The sequence below is a fragment of the Cavia porcellus genome, unplaced genomic scaffold (genome assembly GCF_034190915.1).
Source record: "Cavia porcellus strain 051 isolate PalLab524CR breed Dunkin Hartley unplaced genomic scaffold, mCavPor4.1 scaffold_26, whole genome shotgun sequence".
NCBI lineage: Eukaryota > Metazoa > Chordata > Mammalia > Rodentia > Caviidae > Cavia > Cavia porcellus.
Genome location: NW_026947509.1, coordinates 24,335,046 through 24,359,789, shown reverse-complemented (window position 1 = coordinate 24,359,789; position 24,744 = coordinate 24,335,046). Strand labels below are relative to the sequence as shown.

The following is a 24,744-nucleotide window of genomic DNA, read 5'->3' as shown; positions in this document are numbered from 1 at the left end:
AAAGGTAAAAATTATGCATCTAGTTTTAATCTTCATCATGTGAAAAGCAAGTTTGTCAAGTACCATTTATTAAAGGGACTATCTTTCTTACAGAAAAAGTGTTAGGCACCTTTGTCAAAGGTAAGGTGGCTAAGTATGTCTGGAGTTGTTTCTGAATCTTTTTATATGTTCCATTGTCTGGTGGATGTTTTTTTTTTTTTTTTTTTGGTCAGGGTCATGCTGTTTTATCACAGTACCTTGGTAGTATAATTTCAAGTTTGGGATTGTGATGTCACCTTCCTTTCCTTTGTTGCTAGAATTTTCATGCTATTACAGGCTTTTCTGGTTCCAGATGAATTTTAGGTTCATTTTCTTTAATTCTATGCGATATGCTATTGGAATTTTGGTCAGAACTGCATTAAATCTGCATAAGAATTTTGGAACTATGACTGTTTTCACTATATTGGTTCTTCCTATCCAAGAGCCAGGGATATCTTTCCATTTTCTGATATTCTCTTCTATGTCTTTTTTGAGGTTACTGTAGTTTTCAATGTAGAGGTCTTTTACTTTCTTCATTTGATTGGTTTCTAGGTAGTTCATTTTTCAGGATGTTACTGTGAAATGTGTTGCTTCCCTAATTTCTGTCTCAAGGAGTTTGTTACTTCTGTATAGGAAGGCTACTGATTTTTGAGTGTTGATTTTGCATCCAGTTATGCTACCAAGTTTGGTTATTAAATCAAGAAGGTTTTGGAGTTTTTGAGCTCTCCTCTATAGAATATCATGCAATCAACAAATAATAATAATTTAATTTCTTTCTTTCCTACCTTTATTCCTTTTCTTTCTTTCACTTGTCTTATATTTCAGGCAAGTGTTTCCAGAATTATATTGAATAATGACAGTGGACATACTTGTATTATTCCTGGTTGTAGAACGTCAGCTTTCAGATTTTGTCCATGTAGTGTGATGTTGGCTGTTGGTTTGTCATAGATGATTTTTATCAGATTAAGATAAAGACCATTCATTCCAATTTTTTGTGGGATTTTATATTAATTTGTGCTAGACTTTGTCAAAAGCTTTTTCTGCATCTATCGAGATGATCATCTGGTTTTTGTCCTTTTCTCTATTAATATGATGTATCAAATGTACTGATTTAGGAATGCTGAACCATCCCTGAACCCCTGGGATGAATTGTACTTGATTATGGCATATGATCTTCTTGATGATTTACTGCATTCTGTTTGTCAGTATATTTTTGAGGATTTTTGCATATATGTGTATTAGAGAGACTGGCCTGTAGCTCTCTTTTTTAGTTGGGTCCTTGTCTGATTTTTGTACCATGGTAATGGTTGCTTCTGGGAATGAATTTGGGAGCACTGCTTTCCTTTCCATTTCAAGAATGAGTTTGACAATTAATGAATTTTGCTGTTCTCTGAATTTCTTGTAGAATTCAGCAGTGAACCCATCAGGTCCTGGACTTTTATGGCAGATTTTTTATTACATCTTCAATTTTATTGACTGTTATTGTTTTATTTAGGATTTTTGTAACTTCTTCATCAGTTTTGGCAATTCATATGTGTCTTGGAATCTGCTGATTTCTTCTGCTTTTTCCATTTTATTAGAATACAAGTTGTTAAAGTAGGGATAGATGACCTTCTAGATTTCTGTATGATCCTGTGTGATTTTACTCTTTTTATTCCTAACTGTGTAGGTTTGAGTCTTTTCTTTCTTTTTTTGGATTACATTTGAGTAATTTTTTTTGTTTCATTTAATCTTTCACAGAACCAATTTTTTGATTCATTGATTCTTTTTATTGGGTTCTTAGTCTCAACTGCACTATATTCTGCTCTGATCTTTATAATTTCCTCCGTAGTATCAGCTTTGGGCTTGGCCTTGTCTTCTTTTTCTAGGAATTTGGGGTTCAGCATAAGTTTTTTATCTGAACTCAGTTTTCCTGATATGGATATATATGGCTATAAATTTCCCTCATAAGACTGCTTGTGTCTTGTAAATTTTAGTATGTTGGCTTGAGATTGTCATTTAATTATAAAAACTGCTGAATTTCTTCTTTAATGTGATCTGTGACCCATTGGTTGTTCATGAGGGTCTAGTTCCCTGTGCTTTTTTTCTGAATTTCTGTTGCATGGAGTATTGTCCTCACTCCTTTCACTTTCAGTCTATGCATTTATTTTTCAATTAAACATGCTTCTTGCATGCAGCATGTGGTTGGATCTCGCTTTTCCACTGACTCTAATAAATCTTATGTTATTCTTTATTACATTGTCTAGCAGCTGCTGGATTGATTTCTCACAGTTTCTTGCTGTTTTAGAAGAAATGTTTCATTTCATGATTGCTATCTTCAAGCCTATTTTCAATACCTGAGATTCTGTCCTCAAACTGGCTCATTTTTGCTGTGGATACTTCCAATGAAATTCTTAGTCTCCTGGATTTCTGCTTTAATCTGTTTTAGGGATTCCATTTCTTTCCTTAGTTGGACATTCATGGCTCCCATCATTTGGCTAAGCTCTCTTTCTGTTTCTCTCTTTTTAAAAAAATCTGTATCTCCTCTGGAGTCACTAAACTTGTTTTTCACTGTGGTCACCATCTCTGTAGTTATCTGAGGAATTATTTCTGATTTTTTAAAGAGTCTTGTTAATTTGCTTTATTGTTGCAACTTCAGAGAGGATGGTGGTTGAGGTGGTTGAGCTTCATATTGTCCTACCTCATTGCCTCCTGGCTTTGCTTTGAGGAACTGGTGTCTGGGATTGCATCTCGGTTAATTATTAGAGAACCAGAAAACACACAGAATAGCAAAAGTAATCTCGGATAACAAGAGCAAAGCAGGAGACATGTCCATTCCAGACTTAAAGTTAAATTACAAAGATATAGTGATTACAAAGGTACAAACAGCATGATACTAGCATGAAATCAGACATGAGAATCAATGTAACAAATAGGGAATGGCAGAAATTGCCCAAGGCACATTTAGCTATTTGATCTTTGACACAGTTGCTGAAAACACACTGGAGGAAAGACAATGTCTTTACTAAATGATGCTAGGGAAATTGGTTTTCTATGTAGAGAAGATTTAACATAGCTCCATATTTCTCAACATATACTAAACTAAAATCAAAGTGAGCCAATGATCTGAATGCTAAAATGGAAACACATAATATGCTGGGAGGTAAAACCCTTGAAGACAGGCTTGGGTAAAGACTTCTGGAAAAGAATCCTAAATGGCACAAGAAGTAGTACCAATAACCAACAAATGGGATCATATCAAATTAAAAAGTACAGCAAAGTAAACAACCAACAGAATGAAGAGATATCCTACAGAATGGGTTAATTTTTTGCCAGCTATTCTTCAGGCAGAGGATCAATACCTACAACATATAAAGTACTTATAAATCTTGACCATATAAAATAAAAGATACAATCAAAATTGGCATCCAAAATGAATAGGCATTCCTCAGAAGAAGTATAAGTGGCCAGTAAATAAATGAAAAAATGTCAACATCACTTAATATCAGAAAGACATAAAATTACAGTTTGATTTCATCATGGAAAAATCAATAGTAATTGGTGGTGAATTTGCAGGGAAAGTGGAACCTTCCTACAATGTTGATGGGAATGTAAACTAGTATAACAACTATGGAACTCATTATGGAGACTCCTAAAAAAACTAAAAATAGAAATTTCACTTGATCTCTTTCTAGGTATCTTTCTGAAAGAGTTGAAGATATAATTTTTCAGTAATATATGAATACCAATGTTCATAGCATCATAATTCATAAAAGCTAAATTGTGGAATCAACCCATTTGTCCTCAAAAGATGAATAGAAAAAATGTTATATATGTATCTGTAGATCTATATGTATATTTTCATCTGTATCCATCTGTCTGTCATCTATCTATTACCAATCTATCTAATCTGTCATAATTTTTTCTAACTTTTGTTAGCCTTAGGTTGTTCTTCTATATATCATCTAGTAGCTGCTGGGTAGTCTGCTCTTGTTCTCTTATTTTCTTTTTGGCTTCTTGAGCTCTTTTTTATAATTCACTATTTTGTTCTCAGTATCAAATTCTCTGTCTTAATATTGGTCACTTCTGCAGTGAATGAATTGTATATTTTTTTACTTCAGGTATTTCTATGTTATATGTTTTCAAAGATTCTGTTTCCTTGATGAAGCTGTCATTCAAATTTTGAACTGTTTTGGTTAGCTCATCCATTTATTTATTTATTTATTTATTTATTTATTTATGCCTATTTCCCTGAAATTTACCATAGGAATACTGAGTGAAACTGCTGTGAAATTTTGACTGCTTCCTCTGTGCATTCATCTGTTTTCTTCATGCCTTCTACAAACTTTTCATAAAATTCGGCTATCTGATACTTACTTGCCTCTCCATTTGTGACCCCTTGCTCTGTGTTAGGAGAGCTGGGAATCTCCTGTGGCTTTGCTTCCCTGTTCTCACATGTGCATCTGTGTTTTTGTTTGTATGCATACACATGTACCTCCTTCCCCTCCCTCCGTTTTTGGAGGGTATAATTGCAAGCTAAGGACTAGAAAAGTGAGGACTTTTATGGAGATTTTTAGTAGGATTTTGCCCTTTCCTGAATAATTTTCAGTGTTTTATGTCCAGAACAGATGATTCTTATTTTGTTATTTACTTTAAATGATTTGAAATCTGCCCCTATGTTTTTCAGGAAGAATTACTTCTGATTATATCAGCATGAAAAGATTCCATCATACAACACTTCTATATGCCAGTCTTTGCACATACAAATTCCCCATTTATACACTAAGCACTCTATGAACATTTATTATTTGTGATTGTTGTGCAAGAAGGTAGGTGAAATCGAGGGAGAGGAATGGAAGGTGCTTGGAAAAAGGACATGGGGAGGTTTTAGGGGGAATATTGATAGCTGAGAAGGAAAGTTTTATGTGAGCTCTGATTCTAGATTAAGTGTGAGATATGGGACAAAGGAGGTTTACCTTGTAATGGAGGAAAGCTATGTGGTTGCCAGAAACTGCTTTGTAGAGAGGACAGTAGACTGGGGAAGACACAGGAGAGCCAAATGCTTAGGCCAGGGAAGACTGAGGATTAATACTAGGGAAGAAACCAGTGACTGTGGAGGAGCTAAGTATAGAAGGCTAAAAAGTTAGGGTGAGATGCTTCTGTATTTGAAAAAGAGAATACAGAAATATGGCAACAGTATTGTTTTGGGGATTTGAGGTGAAGAAGCTAAATAACTGAGGTGAGGGAGAGAACCTAGACACCTATTCTATTGGCTAATATAAATATTAGAGAAGTTAAAGGGGAATGGATGAAGGGTGGAGAAGAAGGAGAAGAAAAATAGATAAATAGATAAGGAACAGGAGGAAGAGGTCAGGTGAAAAGACATGGATAAAAGTAGAAGGAATAAAAAGGATGAGGAAAATCTCCCTTATCTTCTATAAACTGTATTGGAGGACAAGGGCAAGAAGAGAAGCACACACACACACACACACACACACACACACACACACACAAAGGAGGCAAATAGTGGAATAAAAGTGCATGTGTAAAGTGACCAGAAAAAGAAACTAGCATAAAAATGAATATTTTCAGGGCTCCCTCCAGCTCCTCTCTAACTGCCAGCTGTTCCCTGTACTGTCCCTCCCTAATCCACTCTGAGAACCTGACAGCGTGGAGGGTGGCTTTGAGCCAAGGGTTCTGCTTTGGGATCTAGGTTGAAATTCTGAGCCCTTCTCTCAGTTGAATCTCCCCGCCAGCTCTTTTTCTGCAAATGTGGTAGCAGCCTCTCGAGCGAGGTCATTCAGCAACTGTTTCCTACACGCACGGCCCACCTTGGAGTAGGATCTCACGTTTTCCTTGGAAGTTCCAGCTTCTGGTGATTCATTCAATACCCAAGTGGTTCCCTTTTCCTAGCAGAACATTCTATGGTTATTTCCTAAAATAGTGCTCTTTGTGGTGGAATCTTCAAAGCAGGATTCAGACATGGATACCACATTGTGTTTGGCTAATCCATCACATATGCTTCTTCTGTTTTATGAAAACTTCTCCTCCTCTCTGTTTCTTGTTGATGCTCTCTGAGTTTTTCTGCTAAGCCATGCTGCATATCCTTCTCAGGTAATTCCTTCTCAGCCAATCTTTCCTCAGGTTCTATGATGTGACTGCTTCACAGTTAGCTCTTATTTTACACTTGCCTTGCCTCAGATCAGATCCTTGTTTGTCCTTTGCAAAAAGGAAATAATGCAGGAAATCAAGTCCCTACAGTGGTGGTGCACAGTAACCACACTAACCCAGTGGAGCTTTAGGAGTTTGACTGACCCAGAGGGGAGGTGGCACAAAGTAATACAGTGCAGGCCACAGCAGCTTGACTGATCCGGAAGGGAGGGGCCAGCATAGGCTGTCCCTGACTGCAACTCACTAGCACACTGCAGTGGGAAGGGTTATCTAGCCAGCATGCTTCAGAAGAATTGTAACTAACAAAGAAAGAAACTGGGGCCTCCTGGAAGAAGCAAAAAAGATGGGAGAGGAAGCAACAACAAAAAGTCCCCAGGTCCCAACCCTGAGAATATTGACCCAGGACAGGTAAATACAAAGCAGAATGAGAAAAGCAAACATACAATAACAGACACAGCACCAGTGGACATAAAGATATATATTTGGGACCTCATAGATGAGTTCAAAAGTAAAATATATAGCCAAGTAAAGCAAGATATAAGAAGATTAATAAAAGACATGCTAAGCACCCCTCAAGCAGACACAGATGGAAGAGGGAGGAACTCAAACAAAGGAGAGAACTATTTGATGAAGAATATAAAAAAAATATAGAATACATGAAGCAGATTCAAAGAGATTACCAGGAAATTAAAAACTCTATGGGAAGATGGCAAATCAGCTTGAAGTAAACTAAGGATAGATTATCCAAACTGTAGGACAATTTTGCAATGTGGGATTATGAAAGGGAAAACTTTTTAAAAGTAACAAGGAAACAAGCAGTAACAATACAAAGGCTAGAAGAGGACAAGAGGGTATACATCTTGAGAATAAAGAACATGAATAAAGAATCAAGGGTACAAACAAAGGAACTACGAAGGCTATTACGAGAAATAATTAAGGAAAAGTTTCCAAACATAGGAAAAGGAAATGATATTTTGAGGCATAAAGAACTCTAGCCTCCTACAACCAAAACAGAGCTATACTCAGTCATATAATAATCAAGATCCCAGAAATTCAATATAAGAACAGAATATTAAAAGCTGTTAGAGACAAGAAACAGATAACCTACAGAGGAAGGCCCATCAGAATAATGGCAGACTTCTTGACACAAACCATCAACTCAAGAAGAGCCTGAAGCAAAATATTCCGAGTCCTGAAAGAAAATAACCTCCATCCCAGATTGATATACCCTGATAAACTGTATCTAGAAATTAATGGAGAAACAAGATTCTTCCAAGACAAAGAAGAACTTGGGAAATTCGCAACCACGAATCCAACTCTACAGAGAGTACTGAGGGCATTCTAGAAAGACAAAAAGTATTAGGATTCTAGGAACAGTGGCAGAGAGGCCCCAATGAGTGGAGCAGAAAACAGAATGAACAAGATAAGCAGACAACTGATGGCAAAAAAAGGAGCATAACATAAATGAGGCAGAGAAGATTTTATTCAAAACTGATATGACTGATAGTATCAAGTCTGAGAGTACAGGCAACTTACACTGAAGATGACAAGAATCTTCCATACACATTCTGGTTCAATAACTGCTGGTTTTTGAAATTCTATACTATATACAAAGTTGTGTTTTTATTAATACTATTATGTACTGATATTATACTGTGTCTGATTATATAGCCAATTCTATTGGAGATAACAAGAAACAACACAGGAACCATGGTAGAACTCTTTGTACAAGGTCTTACATTTTTTTTTCATTTCATGTATTTATAGGAATATGTTTTGTATTGTATTGCTTTGTTTTGTTTCTCCCTCTAATATAGAAAGGATAGAAATACATGTTAAGACTCATGCATGTGTAGAATCTATAAACAGTTTATGAGAACTGATCTTATGACACATGATGAAATGAACAGATACTTTGAAGAAAAAGAGACACTAAAATACCCAGTGCTGATCCTGGAGTGTCAAAATGTGATACCCAGCAATAGTATTATTGTTTGTTCAGAGTGATGTTAGCCTGCTTGGGTTTATTCAATCTCAGCATAATTGAAGATATGGATACCTGCATGTATGTTTAAGTGTATAGGATTGATAACCATATTTTTAAGTATTGGTTGGATAGTTGAACAGAACTGGTTGCAATCTCACTGTTTGAATCCCCACTTTATATGCTCCACGTTAGTATCTTGAATAACTATTTGTAAGAAGACAGTCTGTAATCATCAACTAGTGATTTCTTACTGTTTTTTTTCTTTGAAATTATGTATTATTTCTGCCCTTTTTTTGATTTGTTTAGTCTTTCTTTAAATTAAATTAAAAAAAAACACTATAGTACCCAATGCTGATCACGGAGTGTCATGATGTGAAACCAAGCAATACTATTATTCTTTGTTCAGAATGGTTTTAACCTGCTTTAGTTTGTTTAAACATAAATGAATATATGGATAACTGAATATATGTTGAAGTGTAAGGATTGACAACCATGTTACTAAGTTTTTGTTGGACAGTTGAACAGAACTGTTTGCAGTCTTGCTGTTTGAATTCCCACTTTTCATGTTCCATTTTTGTATCTTGAACAACTATCTGTAAAATGACAACATGTAAACATCAACTAGTGATTTCTTACTTTTCATTTTTTTCTCTGAACGTATGTATGATTCTACCTATTTTCTGTTTGGTTTAGTCTTTTTTTAATAAAAATTTTTAAAAAAATGATATAATGCAGAGCCAGCTACAAGTTGGAGGTGGCCGAGCTGAGGTGTGGAATCCACAGCTGTGGAGTCCATCTGAGACCAGTCCATGGTTCCAGCTTTTTGCTAAGGTTGCTGGTCCAAGTGTTCTGCTTGGACTGTGGGACCATGGAACTTTGTCTTATGTCAAAAGTTTTGTGAGAAGTATGAAAACATAAAATAATTCATATATTTGATTTTCTTCTTTCATTTAGGAAACATGAGATACATGCAATTAAAAAGTTAATATGGGTAAGATCCATCATTAACCCCATAATTAGAAGCTTTGAACTGCTTTCAAACATGTTGAATTTCATATTATTTTTAGGATGTGCCTCACAGGGAGCAACAATGTCAGCTACAAGAATCAATTTTGCTTTTGATCACAGATTGAATTTTACAATAGAGACTTGATTGGTCATTGTGTACCCTGTCTGGTATAATCCTATGTCCACATCTATCATGGGAATATCCGTCCCAAATCACTGGACACAGACACTTGTTGAACAATCAGAGCCCAGGTATGAGTGCCTTAATTGAAAAGTGTAATGTGCTTCAGTATTAGGAGGTGTAAAAATAATTTTTCAGTTACCTAGGAAAATGTTGGGTGTCCTTAGAGAGAAGAACACTGGTATGGTGTGTAGCACTGTATACAATTACTTCAAGAAGAATACAAAGTTTGGATACTTCAGCAGATCTCTATTTTTTGCCATAATTTTGAGTACCATCTCTAGAGTATGACATTAACTTTAATATTCACCAATAAGTAAAGGCTTGTTACAGTCCCTGATGCCCTGACAACCTCTCCTCAGGGAACTGTGTGGTTCAACCAGGACAATTTTCCTTCAGCACTGGCCACATAGAATGAGCTGCTTGCTGTGGCTCCTGTATGGTCCTGACTGAGGCAACAGGGGAAAATCTAAATTCAGAGGTTTGACAGCAGTTTCCAAACTTCGGTGTTTAATCTGACCTTTTGGAAAAGAAGTGGGCCAAAATTAATCAGGGAAGGGAAGAGAACAATTGTGAGAGGACTCAGGATCTGAAAGCTTCATACTGCACTCTCTATAAAAGAGAGATTTGGATTTTCCTGCTGTTTAGCCTTATTTTGTACACAGATCTGACAGAGCATGGAAGGGAACAGGGAGAAAAAGTGTTGAGTATGAATCTGAAAAATATCCTGCTGAAATTCTCTACCCCAATCTGCAGTCTGTTGGTCTGTTAGCTTCTTCGTCTTTCTGTAGCTCTTTTTCTGCTTTCCCTGAGTACACAGAGGGAGTTTTCCAGGAAGCACATTGAAAAACACGTTTATGCTAAAGGATTAATGCTGACAGTGATGGCGGGAAAAGGCTTTCTTCATTCTCACTTGGCTTCTTCCGTTCTTCGTGGCCTTTTTGCTCTGTGATCAATGGTCAAAAGCAGCAGCAGTAAAATGTTTTTGGTTTGGATCCTGTCATTTTGGTACTGCTGTGAGGGGAATGTCTTTACCCCTGGGAGGGTTAGGGCCCCTTTCCTTGCTGGCTCTAGAAGTGCTCAAGTCAGATCTCAGTTTTTCTCTTAGGGCTGTCATCAAAGACTACCTGGTAAGACTGCCACACGTGGAATCATCACAACTCTCTGAGATGATTATTTTTAATCTAAAGAGTTCTATTTTTTAGGTGAATTCTTACATTTTATTTCTTTCATTTTTCAAAAACAAAATAAAGAAGGATAGAAATAATAAAAATTTCAAAAAATAGCTGGAAACACTAGTTAATATATTGCTTATTGTTGTCTTAGAAGTAGTTCTTCCAGTTACAAGATTTAGGCATCAAAAAAATTATCCAAAAATCACACAATGAAGGGACAAACTGTTCTTCCTGAACAACTTGCAGAGATAAAATTTAAGAAGAACAAAGAGAGATTATACACATTATGCTGATTTCCTGACTACAGTGATAGTACAATCAGTGTAGTAGGATACTGTGGTAAAGATAGGAAAATAAATAAGTGTGACTATGGTATTCTGGTAAACAAAGGAAAATAAATCAGTGGAACAGAATATAGAAACAGAAGCACACTTATTTGGTCAATCGATGCACAACCAGGTACCAAAGCAACTCAGTGCAAAAAGAATTTCTTTCTTTTAGCAATGTCTGTGTATTTGGAAAAACGTAAGTAAGGCTGACTGATACCACACACCGTATCTTATTTTTTTATTTTTATTCGATGGAAAACAGGTAAAACAAAGTGTCATAACAATATGACAGGAGAATAACAAGAGTTAATACATTGCATACTATTATTTTAAAGTAGTGACTCAGAGTACAAGATATGGGCATAAAAATTCTCCATTCGATATTGGCACAATCCTTCCTTTTCTATGAACGAAAAGGCGCTAATAGTTAACTAACTTGTATTTTTCACTCCTTTATCCCTTTTCCCATCCTACTTTCCTTTTTCTTTTAAACAATTTACTCTTTTAATTTCTCACACCAGGCAGAAAGTATCATGATTACACATAAGAGTGTGATGTATTTCATTTGAAGATTTGGTTTTATCAGTAGTAGGAGATATTCCCAGAGATGCATTTTTACTTTAATTCCTAACTAAATTTTATAAACAAAGAGCTGCCATATTTCCATGAGATGCTTCTCCATATCAGCAGATATGTTTCTACAAATTTTAGAAGTTTATGATGTGGTTCATTTCTTGGTTTTGAGGAAAATTCATATTTGACAGTATCATCTTCTATAATGAGAGCGATTTTATTATTTTGTATTGACCAGTACAGTCAGCAGATGGACATATGTAGAAGACACATTTAAGCCAAAATTTCCAGGAAATGTTTAGGATCAGAGGACTAATTTTGAAGCCGCTTGCAATAAAGAAGTGAGTTAAAAAAGGCACTCATTTTATCTTGGCATTTTTGTTATCCTGGGACACAGGAAACCAATGCCAGATGATTGTACAGGGGATTAAACAATTTTAATGAGATATACATATATAGCTTTTCATTGCACTTCTGGGAACTGAGAGTTCATCCACTCTGGTCACCACTCTACCACTAAGCTACATTCTCAGCTATTTTTCAGTTTTTAAGTTATATATATATATATATATGATACAAAATTTCATTTTTTCCTTTAGATGCTTTTATTATATTTCACCTGCTATAAATCAGGGCCTTAAATGTGAAGCAGTATATTTTAAATAGTTGCACGTCATCAACAAAAGATAATTCACGTGTAAATTTAAGAAATATTTGTTAGCTGCTGCTTGATTTCTTAAACTTTCCCCTGTGTTGGAATAGTATAATGAGAAAAGATTTATTCTGCAGCATCTAACCTCACTTGCAGATTACTAAACTTATTATAGTCTCCTGATTTCATCCTAAAACTTGCTTATTTGATTTCTAGTGGATCCCAGGGTTACCTAAATGGCTCAATAAGAAAAAGTAAAATAAATTCTTCTTATAAATATTGTGGCATGATGGAGTTTCCATACTGCTGATGTGTAGGGTACAAATAAGCTTATGAAAAATACCAACTATCCTTTAGAATTATATAGGCCCACCCGAAAGTTGCAAGTTGTCTGAGAAAAAAGTCAGGGATGGAAACACAGCACAGACTTCAAAGAACAGGTTAGTAATCAGCTACATTTAGTGTCTTACCCACAAGGGGGTGCAGCTACCTAACATGTGCACGTGTGTACACACACACACACACACACACACACACTTTCCTGGTTTACTTCTGAGTTATGTTCATTTTTCAGTGATACAAAACTTTCTTCACATTGAGAAGTCAGGATTCAGGGACTCTGGAGTCTCTGAAAATGCACTGTTCTCCAGGACCAGTGACTGTGCTCTTCTTAGTGACTGGTAAGTAAACTGGCACACTAAACTTAACCTTATTGTTTCATGTTGTTGATGCAAGTTTTAACCGTGATTTTCTCTTTGAGGCAGAAGCCATGTGTTGACCAAGGTGGGCTGCACAGACTTGATATCACTTTACTCTGTTTTTAGGAGCAGTCAGTGGAGACTCAGTGATCCAGACAGAAGACCGAATGACCCTCTTTGAAAGAGATTCCTTAACTGTGGATTGTTCCTATGAGAACACACAGTATCCGAATCTATTCTGGTATGTCCAGTATCCTGGAGAAGGTCTACAGCTTCTCTTGAAAGCCAGGACAGCCAACGAGCAGGGAAGAAACAAAGAATTTGAAGCCACATATGATAAAGCAACTGGCTCCTTCCACTTGGAGAAAGCCTCGGTGAAAGAGTCAGACTCGGCTGTGTACTACTGTGCTCTGAGTGACACAGTGGCAGGAACTGCATGGGGAGCTGAGCACAAACTCTGAGCAGCAGCCAGGGGCCTTAGTGCTGAGGGTTTCTCTCTGGGAACCACTGCAGTTTGGGGACTAGGAAGTAGTCTATTATATTTACCTCCTGCCACCCAGCACCAGGTCTGTGGTTGTGTAAAAACCATCCAAATCAATGGCGAGAATACACTGGAAGAAGTAAATGTGCCCCACACGAGATGCTCAAATAGTGCAAGAGAAAACAATTTGTCACACTAGTTCCTCAGCTATGCCAGAAATTTGTGAGACACAAAATTTTAGAGGCACAAAAGCTTAGAATGAGTAAAATGGTTTGTGTGTTCATCCTCACACATAATTCTGTCCTCTTGACCTTGGTCCAAGTCACTCAGGGAAATGTTTTACATAGAGACACCACTGTGGCATGTGAGAATACAGACACTGCATGTCCTCCCCTAAATTGGGGCAAGAGGGGGATGATTCTGAGTGAAGCCTCATCCCAAGAAATAATTGATTGATAATAAAAGAAAGAAATGTAAGGGAAAGGGAGACAGAGAGGATCCTACATGGGTCATATCTTTGGAAGAAATGATGGGACATTTCCTAGTCTAATGGGGAAATCCCATGATGTAAATACAAAGAGGTTCTCCAAAATGGGTTACTTTGATCCAAAACTGGAGACTTCCCATCCCCCGTGATTTCTTCCTGTGTTGGCTTTCTATCATGAAGACATTATCTGGGATCGATGGGCAATTAGATTTATAGGGTGAATAAACTGGGTTTTTAGGGGTGCCATAGGAAAGCATCACAGCTGATGGCTTAAATATAAATTTATTTTCTCACAGTTCTGAGAGCAGTAAGTCCAAAATCAAGGGTTGACTGGGCTAGTTTTTCCTGAGGCCTCTCTGCTGGGCTTGCAGTTGGCTACCTCCTCCCCGAGTCCTCATCTGGTCCTTGTGGGGTTGTATTCTTACCTGTTTCCAAATTTCCTCTTATTCTGAAAATAGCAATGATACTGAAGTGGGGTCAACTTATATAACCTCGCTTTATCTTAATACTTCCTTAAAGGTCCTATCTTCAAACACAGTCATGTTCTGAGATTCTTGGTGTTAGACACAGTAAAATCCATGAAAATCTTTAAAAGAAATGCTAAGTTCTTAGACAGTACTGTTACAATACTGTCAGAACCTCCCTGATCCAGCATTCTTTTTTCTGAGGCATACAATGATCACATATAATTTTGATGCTGTGGTTTACCCATTTGAATTGTAACACGCCATTATGAATAATTAATAAGATATTCCAATTGATTAAATAATGGAGGTATAAGGGCCAGTGATACAAATGTGAAAGCTGTTATTCAGACTCAGCTTCATTATCCTCTGCTATCTCAGGTTATAGAATCTTTTCATTCCAGTTTCTTTCTTTTCTGCAGTTATAATTCATTTCTTTTTGGTATTTTGTTTTTCTTTCTTTCCAGGTTTTCTTTTTATCTTACTTTAAGTTGTGTTCTTTTAACCTCTGTTTTTTTGCTCTTGTCTCAGATCTTGCCTTCAAAGGCAAATTTTTTTATAGGAAGTATTTGTTATTTTATGGGAAAAAGTAAAACAATATTTTATAACAAGACAATAGAATACCAATAATTAGTACATAGAGTATTGTTATCTTTAGGGTATTTATTCACAGTATAAGATATGGACATAAAAATTTCTCCAGACAATATTAGCAGAAACCTTTCTTTTCAATGGATTAAGAGAAACTTTTAAAGAACTGCTTGGAAGAAGTTACCCAGCATTCCTACATCCTCTTAGGATGTAGATTCATCCATCATCTGCTCCTCTTTTCCACAGCCCAGTGTCTCCAGCACCTATGGTTGCACCACAACCTGCATAGGCCTGGCTTGTGGAGCTAGAAAGGAGTTTCTGCACTTTTAGAGGGAGTTTTCTTTACATCCTTGATCTCCAAGCAGTAGAGACTTAGATACCATAACCTGTATATTGTGCCTCTGAATTTATATGGAATTCAAGTTCTTTTAGTTAGTTATTTTTCTTTCCTTAGGGTAGCATGTGCTGGTCCTGGGCATATTTACCCACAGAGTCTTCCCACTATGTGACTTTCTGTAAGGGGACAGACCCTTGCTGGTTCAGGCTGAGCTTTCCCCAGTGGCACTGTACATGTTTGTTCTTCACCATCATAGTGTATTTCTATCTGTGTGCCACCGATGCCATTATTTAATTTGATATTAAGTAGACTTTAAAATTACTTTATAACTTATCCCTGTTTTAACTCACATTTTTTACGAAAACATATGTTTGATGTGCTAGTTATATGTTTTCTTACATATGCACAAATTACAATAATTAATATATATGTATAATATAAGGGTTAGGGTCAGGATTATGATTAGGGTTAGGAATAGAAAACTGATCTTTGTACTACTTGACGTGACCTTCTGCATCAATTTTAGTATGGGAAAGACTGATCCAGCCCAAGTCCCTCACTTAACTGTTAGCAGAAATAGGTTCTACAGACAGAATGGGACTTCTTTAAAGCATGGCTTATACAAATTGAAACCAGTAGTAGAACCTATGTATTCTGGCCCCTTGGCAATTGATTTTGCCATGAAAGACCCAGAATAGAATTCAGAGTCTGAAGGAGTTGTGTGTTGTAACTATAAACCACATTAAGCTTTTATTTATTATTTATATATGTTTATTTGGATAGATTAAAAGATGTAAAGTGTCAGATAAACATAGATTCTCACTGAATTTCGTAGTAACACTTACTTTTTACAAAATGTTGTTATGTTTAACCTTGATTGCTAACTTGATTGGCATGAGAGCTCCCTAGGAGATCAACAAAGAGCCCTTCTTGGTGTGGCTGGCTAGATCACAGGTTTGGACTCTTTGCTCCTTCTCTAGGGCCTATGTCTTCCTCCCTGGCTCTTTCCTCTCTGCTCTCTGGCTTCTATGATGTAAACAGCTTTTCTCTACTGTGCTGTCCTGTTGTCCTGTCTTGGAACCAGCCAAGCACAACTGAAACTTCTGACAGTGCAGCCAAATAAACCTCTTTTAATCTGCATAGGCTGGATAGATTGTCAAGTGACAAAACACAGGTTAAAGTGTTTGGATATATGTACATATATACGTGTATACCTGTGTAATTTTATGAAAAGTGCTTCTCGTGTATTTAGTATTTAGTATATTTTTATTTTGTGTCTTCTTACATGTTTTATTTAGGTATTTCTATGCTAGGAAACCTTCTGAGAGAAATAATTTTAAATGATTGCTTACTTAAACGTAGAGCCTAAAATAATCACATTTGCTATTGTTCCTAATTATCAAATTTAGGGACAATAATTTTATGAGCATCATTGTCATAATTTTAATGCAAGAAAATTTGCTTGAATGTGAAAAAAATCACAGGAAACTGAGCATCAAATTTCCTTGAAGATATTTTTCACTAAAACTGATTTCAACAGCATCATACAACAGTGCTAATTTCACAGTATTTCATTTATTATTTAGGTAGGTTTTATTTTGCTAAGCCAGAAATTTCACAGTATTCTAATTGTGCTTTCTATTAACCTTAGGTGAAAAATAAGTAAACCAACCAGGACTAGAAAACATCAGTCTGCCACATGTGAAGTCACTTTTCCTACAGGAAACTATATTACAGTGTTTGGAAAGCACTATTGTAGTCTGTATTATCTTCCCAGCAGCCAATTTGCTTTTGAAGTATCAATGGTTCACTCCTCAGAATGAAGAAAAGTAGCCTTCGAACCTGTACAAAACTTCCAGGTCTCCTGACTCCTAAACTCAAGTCTTCACATTGATGATCTCCCAAGAAACAAGCATCACTTAACAGCTAGAGAAGCAGCAATCTCAAAAAGAGTTTTTAGAGTATAAATATGAAGCTGTCTATACTTGACTGAAGCAATGGCTTCCTGCTGCTCCTAGAATAAAATGCAAACTGCAGGCTATGTTATGCAAGGCCTACCTAATTTGAACCTGGTTGAAACTTCCATATCGGGTCCTAACTCCTTTCTGGTCCTGCCTCCCATTTTGGCCAGTTTAATTCATTTTCTCGCTTCAGATCTCAGGTCATGTAGCACCACTGTAGGAAAATTCTCTTACTTTGATCTTTCTGCCTGAAGTGCCTATCCATAGTACTCCCCTAACTCTACCACAGAGCCTGGTTATTTCTCTCATAGTGAAAACAATAACATGAAACTTTCCTGCTGATGTATGTGTCATTATGTTAACTATTTCGCTAATGAGAATACAAATTTTATGATATCAGAGCTATTGCGTACTTATGTTCAAGGAGTTATTCTTCGTAGCTAGACTAGTGATTACCTTGCAGGAGTCAGTTCATAAATGTCTGTTGAATGGCCTAATTCATGGATGAATAAATGAATGTCGCTTGTTCTTTCTTTTCTTCTTTATTTTATTTAAAGAAAAAAAATCAGAAGGAAAAAAGGGTAGAAATAATACAGAACTATAGAAAAATAAAAAGTATGAAATCACTAGTTGATAAGTTACATATTGTCATCTTAGAAATAGTTGTGCAGGTAACAAAATTAAAGCATACAAAGTGACATTCAAATACTGACGCTGCCAACAGTTCTGCTCAAAGATCCAATAAAAACTTAGGAATATGGTTATCCATCCACATACTTTTTTATCTTAAAGAGGGTAAGATTAAACATATCAAAATAGAACAAAATGGTTCATAAAGAAACAATTTTAAAAAATATGGATTTCAAAGCAAGTCCACTGGAGTCTTCACTGTCTATCTTTTTTTTCCCAAAAAGTTGTCCCCATTTTCACACACACTTAATACATACTGCATATTGTAGAACTAATCAAATCATTACAGGATGATAGGATGATGAAAGCTTTTTAGTTCTTCAAGACCTAACATTGGGGAAGTCAATAATGAGTACTATAATGTCTCTCATTCTCTTCATAGTACCTGTCCTTATCTTTACATATGCTGAAATTGAACTTAAGAGACCAGACTATTATCACTCTGAACAGTGAATAATAGTATTGCTAGATTTTATATCATAATGTTACAGAATTAGCATTGGGTTTCTTAGGATCTGTTTTTCTTCGGAGTACCTGTTCATTACACCGTGCATTATATAATCTGTTCCAGTAAATAGTTTCAACTCACCGTGTGTGAATTGCTACATGTATATCTATCCTCTCTGTATTATAGGGAAAAACATGAGAAGACAACAAAATAAATTCCCAGAAAAACTTGTAATGAAAAAGACACATAAGACCTCAATATTAGGTGATCTGCCATAGTTACTATGCTTTCTCTTGTTATTTTCAATAGCCTTGTCCACATCCTCAGGCTTAATACAGTTAAGCATAGTATTACATAGCTATTTTCATAAAAACACAACTTTGAAGACATTGTAGGACTTGAGAGTGGTTAATAATCAAAAATGGTATAGGTATCTTTTACATCTTGTCATCTTCAGAGTAGCTGCCTCTACTCTTAGACTTAATACTATCAAGCATACCGAATTCAAATAAAATCAGCCAGGGCAAAACCACAGTCTAACAAACCAGACTTTGCTCACATGCTTTATTCTTAAGTTATATATCCTTTTGTCATCTTCTAGCCTTTGAATTATTTCTTTCTGGTTCCTTGGTTGCAGATTATTTTCTTTCAGGGCTTGGACTCTTTCCCCCCAGGCTCTTCTTGATTTGAGAGTTTGTGTTGATAAGTATGTTGTTATTTTGATAATTTTTCCATTATAGGCAATCTGCTTCTTTTCCCTGGCTACTTTTAATATTCTGTTCTTTTGGTAGATTTCTGGAATCCTGATTATTATATGTCTGGGTGTAGATCTGTTTTGGTTGTAGATGGCTGGAGTTCTGTATGTCTCATTTATCTGGGTATCATTTCTTTTTACTATGCTTGGGAGGTTTTCCTTTATTATATTTGTGAATAGTCTTTGTAGTTCATTTTTGTTTACTCCTGCTTCTTCGCTCACGTGTTGTATTCTTAAGTTATATGTCCTTTTTTTGTCTTCTAGCCTTTGAATTGTTTCTTTCTGGTTCCTCGTTATTTTTAAGAGATCTTTTCTTTTGCAATCATGTATCATAAATCTCTCTTCAAGTTTCAAAAGGCTAACTTTAGTTTCTGTCAAGGCATTGTGCCAGTTTTCAATGGAGTTTTTATTTTCCTGTAATCTCTTTGGATCTGTTTCATGTATTCTAGATTATGTTTGAATTCTTCATCAGCGGTTTCTCTTTCTTTTCTGACTTCCTCTGTTCTATCATCTGTATTCTCTTGGTAAGGGCTTATCATTGCTTTAATTAATCTTTTTATATCTTGCCTCACTTGGATCAGAAGTACAATTTTAAATTCATCTATGAGGCCATACAGGTATTTCTTTATGTCTGCTGTTGCTGTGTGTAGTACTGGATGGTTACTGCACTGGTTCTCTTTTGTATTTACTTCTCCTGGGCTTATTTTCCCAGGTTCAGCAGCTGGAGGTTTTTTTTTTTTTTTTTTTAATTTCTATCTATTGTCATGTCTCTGGTTTCTTTCAGGCTGGTTTCTCCTGGGGGTCTCTGGCCCTCTCCATATTGCTTAGAGTCTTTCTAAAATGTGCTGACTGGCGTTTTGCTGCTTTCCTCAGTTTGCTGTTATCTGAGGTATGCAGGATTTCAGGGATGGTGCAGGCTAGCCTCGAGCCCCTGAGCCAGTCAATCCACAAGTTAGGCTGTATCTGTGGAGGGCACAGAGTTGTGACATTTTTGTACCTGCTTATTGGGTCCCAACCAGAGGCATGGCTCAGCCCCAGCAGATCCCTTCAGTTCTCACTGTGCCAGGGGTTGCTCACTGATGTCACCATGGTGCTGGGCTCTGTCCAACTCCAAGATGTCCTCCAGCCAGCGATAGCAGCCACAGGACCCAATCCCTAGCACTCACCAGGAATCAATGCAGTTCTTCCTCTTGTTTTCACTTCACACTGCATGGTGTGTCTTCACTGAGCTCCCAGCACAGTGTAGATCGGTCAGAAAACTGCACAGGGCCCGGCTTTGGTGCCCAGATGTATGCTCCTACTGTGTCTCCTCCAGTGTGGTCAGGTGTTTCTGGCTGCTTCATGAGTCCCCGGGACTCAATTTCTTGCACTCATGGAGAGCCAATAAAGCTCTTCCCCTTGGATTCACTGCTCACTGTGCTGCATCCTCCTGTTAAGAAACTGGGATCTGCCAACTCCCATCATTGGCAGCTGTGGTCTCAGTATGACTTTGGATCGTCCGGGTGAGCCTAGTACAGTGCAGATCAGGTCTCAGGGAGATTGTCGGGTTTCAGTTCTCCACCTGCACTTTTCCTTCCTCTTCCCTAGTTTTATTTTGCCCTTCGGTTACCGCCTTGCTTAATAAAAATCATTATCCAATCGTCTGGCCCTATCCATGTTGTCAAATTCTAGCATCTGATCTGATTTCTCCCAGTGGCTCTCCATCCAGCCCCTAGCAAGATGCCTTTTTTCCTCCCTCCACTTGGTCTTTCTTTCATTCTAGTTGTTCATTCCTCTCATCACCAATCCAATGATCTGACAGTGTGTGAATTCTGCTTCATTACATAGAACAGTCTTCACTCTGGCCTTTTTTGTGGATACAGATCCCCCCCCACCATTTGTGCTCAATAGGCTCATCAAATACTTAGCTCCACTCAAGATCTCAGCCTTCTCTTCCCAACCAGCTCATCACATTCAGTCAGAAGGTACTGAGTCTTAAGGAAATGACTTCAAAAGAAAAACAATAAACAAATAACTAAATGTGGGACATGGCAGAACTGGAGACTGGCCACAGATTCAGGCCAGCCCTGAGAACATGGAGCACCAGAGGCAAACCATGTGGACAAGTTGTTGGACTAGAGCAAAGCCAACCCAATAGGGGTCTGGGTTGGTATTCTTTCTTCTTAACTGTAGTGCAGAAGGCTCTAAGAAACACTTTCATGGTTCTCAGCAAAAGTCCGGGACTTTGCACTTCTGGCTCTGTTGAGTGCATCCTTCTTTTCACTGGGTGCACACAAGGACATGGAGTGTGCTGGTTGTTTCTGCCTCTCTATCAGAAAGGCCGGATGCCACCTATTCTGTCTTTTCTTTTAGTGCTTCTTCTAGTTTTTTCTTAATCTCCTGTCACCCCTGTCAGGATTCTGCTGGCTGCATGGGTTGTGGCAACTAAAGATGTTAGAAATTATAAAAGTAACTTAAAAATCAAGTAATTGTAAGGACCTATGACAGTTTAATTGTAAATTACTGCCAATTAAAAAGTTTCTCAAGATACTAATTTCAATAAGAAGTGCCATCCAAGAAATGGGTTTCTTAAGACTCATTTCATTAGGCTGTCATCCAGGCATTCTGAGGTTACTGCACCATGGTCCAAGGAGGCCTCGCTACTGCTTAATCTAGTGGAAGATCTTGGTATTATTCTCATGGTGGTGGTTTTTTAAGCATGCTGAATGCTTAAAATTAATTATGGGGTCATAAATGTTCACAGTTAGATTTCAGTAGCAGTTCTGAGAACCCAGGAATAAATATGTGTCAGGATCATTGCCCTTGTCACAACCATATGAGAGGGTAGTATGTGAAGCTGTAAGAATAAAACAAAAAAGCTGAAGTGGGAGGTTGAAGAGGTCAGGAATGCGGATCATCTACTGAGGCAAGCTGAGGTAATGCGTGGAGCCACCTCAAGGAAGAGGCCATCAGCAAAGCCACAGGAGCAGGGCCAGGAGCCCTTTGATGCTCACATCTCACAGCAGCACATGAAGCCACAGCATGTAATGTTCCCCCTTCTGTATTTCAGTGTTATTTTCATTCGGTTCCTTTATGCCCTCTCATTTCTCTCTTTTGAAATGAGAGAATGTGTATCCTGTGTTGCTGCACTTGGGAATGTTTACAGCTTTCTCTTCAATGTTTATCAAGGCTCCCAGCTAATAGGTTATTCCGAATCTCAGGTAAGATATTGGCCTTGGATGTTTCAGTAGTACTGCTACAAGTTCATCTGCTTTCCAATCTTGATAAAAAATATAAGCATATCCAAGACCGTGAGCTGGAACCATGTTTTTTAAACGAGATATGAAGATATTATGTTTTGACAGGATTCTTTCCAACTATAAGAAACTGGTTTAAAAATTGGTGATGAGAGAATTGGACAGGGTACCTAAGCTGACACGTAGAAGAGCTGTGCAATGTGCTGGCTGCTGTGGTGTGGACACAGCCACACCCAAGCCTCTCTCTGTGAGTGAGTCCGAGCCACTCTTAGACTGCTGAGGGGCAGAGATCACCAAGAAGGGATCCCTGCTGGGAAACCATATAGTTTTCATTGTATTGCTGGGATGGTTTTATTCTCTTTTGTTTTGCTTGATTATGTTAAATCTTAAGGCAGGAGTAGCTATCTGAAAGATAACAAGACAGTATGGTAGCCATTTTGGATTTACTAGTGCTTGTTTTGAAGCCCTTTACAGCATTCACTGTTTGGCCTTTATTGTTTTTATTCTGTCCTACTATGCTCTATTTTTACTATGTGTGAAAGCATTTGTAGCTATTTGGAGGCAACAAATGGCATTATGGAAACTATTGTTGGTTTCCTAAGGTGTGAAGTCCTGTGTCACTTATGCTGGTTTAGTTTTGATTGATTTTTATTCTGTTATATTTTCCTTGATTTAATGGTCTTAAAATAAAATAAAATAAAATAAATAAAAGAAGAGCTGTGCAATATAAAATGTTCCTCAAATCACACATAGCTTTGTACAATAGAAATGTGAATGATTTTTCAGTGCAGCAAAGTGATCCTCTGAAATAAGTACTCTTACTCAGGAGACAGTTGCCACTGGATACAAAATACACACACACATACACATTCCACACATGTGGCTTGGTATGGAAATGTTTATTAAACTTTTAATTTCATCAGAGTATCAAATTTTTGCATTTAACTGTTGATATAACAAGTGTCTGCATCTTGACATTGCTTTGATCACTGCGCTAGATCCACAAGATGGCAGTGTCTTCTCAGGGACCAGAAGGACTATTTTCCAGTGCCCATATGGAGTGAGTGTGTGTGAAAGTGAAAAGAGAGGGCGGGGGAAGGACTTGTGAAGCAGGGATGATAAAAGCAATGCCTTTCTCACTGGGAGAACAGAGTCTGTTTAGCCAGAGACATTTGAACAAGACATGTTCTTTTAGGATTTAAAATCTGAGATCCTCATTGAACCAGGGAGGAAAACATGATGGAATCCTTGACTGTTGTACTAGTGATTTTGTGGCTACAGTGGAATGGTGAGCTTCTGTGGGAACAGATGTACAGTGTGTGCAGTCGTATATTCCAGGCTTGTGAGAAGAAACATGAATGATTTTCACTTAGTATGAAGGAGCATTAAAGGCCCATGAAATAGGAGCTCTCATTCTGGAGAGCAATCACTCCAAACCCAATCAATCTTCTTTGTCTGCCTGTTGTCTCTTTGCACAGGGGTAAGCAGCCAGCAAAAGGAGGTGGAGCAGAGTCCTGATTTCCTCCGTGTTCCAGAGGGAGACAGCGCCCATTTTAACTGTACTTACAGCAACAGTGCTTCTCAGAACTTCGGGTGGTACCGACAGTACCCTGGGAAAGGCCCCGAGCTGCTGGTATCCATATACTCCAGTGGGGACAAAAAAGAAGGAAGATTCACAGCGCAGCTCAGCACAGCCAGCCGGCATTTCTCCCTGCACATCCAAAGCTCCCAGCATCGCGACTCAGCTGCCTACTTCTGTGCACTGAGCACACAGTGCTCCCCAGGCACCTGCAGCCTGCACCAGAACCACAGGGGCCTCAGCAGGCTTGAGTGATCAGGATCCCAGGGTGGGGAGTTTCTGTTTCTGCTCCAGATTCCAAGGGAATTGAGGACAATTGCAGGAATGACTTAATGGGCCTGGGAAGTATTTAAGCAATTTTGAAAATAAGAGGATAGTAAATATTAGGTAGTAATATTTTTATAGATTTTTGTGTCCACTCCAGTTAAAAATTTTACTGACATATGTACAAAGTGTACATGTATTTAATATATACATCTTGCTGAGATTGAATACAAGTGTATTCCAAAAACATACATAAATGATGCTGTAAACAGCCAGTAGTCCAAATACTTTTTTTTCTTGTTTAAAAATTGATATATGAGTGATACATGTACCAAAGGTGTACATATTTAATGCATATGTCCTAATGTCCACTCTAGTTTTATATGAGAACTTTACTGAAGGGGATTAGTTTATATGAAGGAAAACATTAGCAGGTACTGCCACACAATCTTTTAAAAACATCTTGATCTTTTCAATTCAGTTTTTCAGGATGTTTGATGTACTACATTCAGTAAAATAAAAATGCAAAGAGGAGAAAGAAGACATGAAAAAGTTTCCTTTCAAAGAGTTTTGAATCATAAATTTTTTTATATCTCTTTTACTTTATTTCCACTTTCAACTGCCCCCGCCCCAGATTAGATAAGGACACACTGAGTGGGAGGAAGGAAAGACTAAAGTCAG

The 24,744-nt window shown here is 37.4% G+C and overlaps 2 gene segments (V, D, J or C); both read left to right on the top strand.

The window, feature by feature from the left end:
* The first annotated feature begins 12,658 nt into the window (after window positions 1–12,658).
* LOC101789127 (T cell receptor alpha variable 9-1-like) lies at window positions 12,659–13,232 on the top strand. The segment is given in 2 exon segments: window positions 12,659–12,753; window positions 12,898–13,232. Coding segments are annotated over 2 exon segments (381 nt in total).
* A 10,114-nt stretch (window positions 13,233–23,346) lies between these two features.
* Window positions 23,347–24,054, top strand: LOC101789092 (T cell receptor alpha variable 12-3-like). The segment is given in 2 exon segments: window positions 23,347–23,508; window positions 23,699–24,054. Coding segments are annotated over 2 exon segments (408 nt in total).
* Window positions 24,055–24,744: the final 690 nt, after the last annotated feature.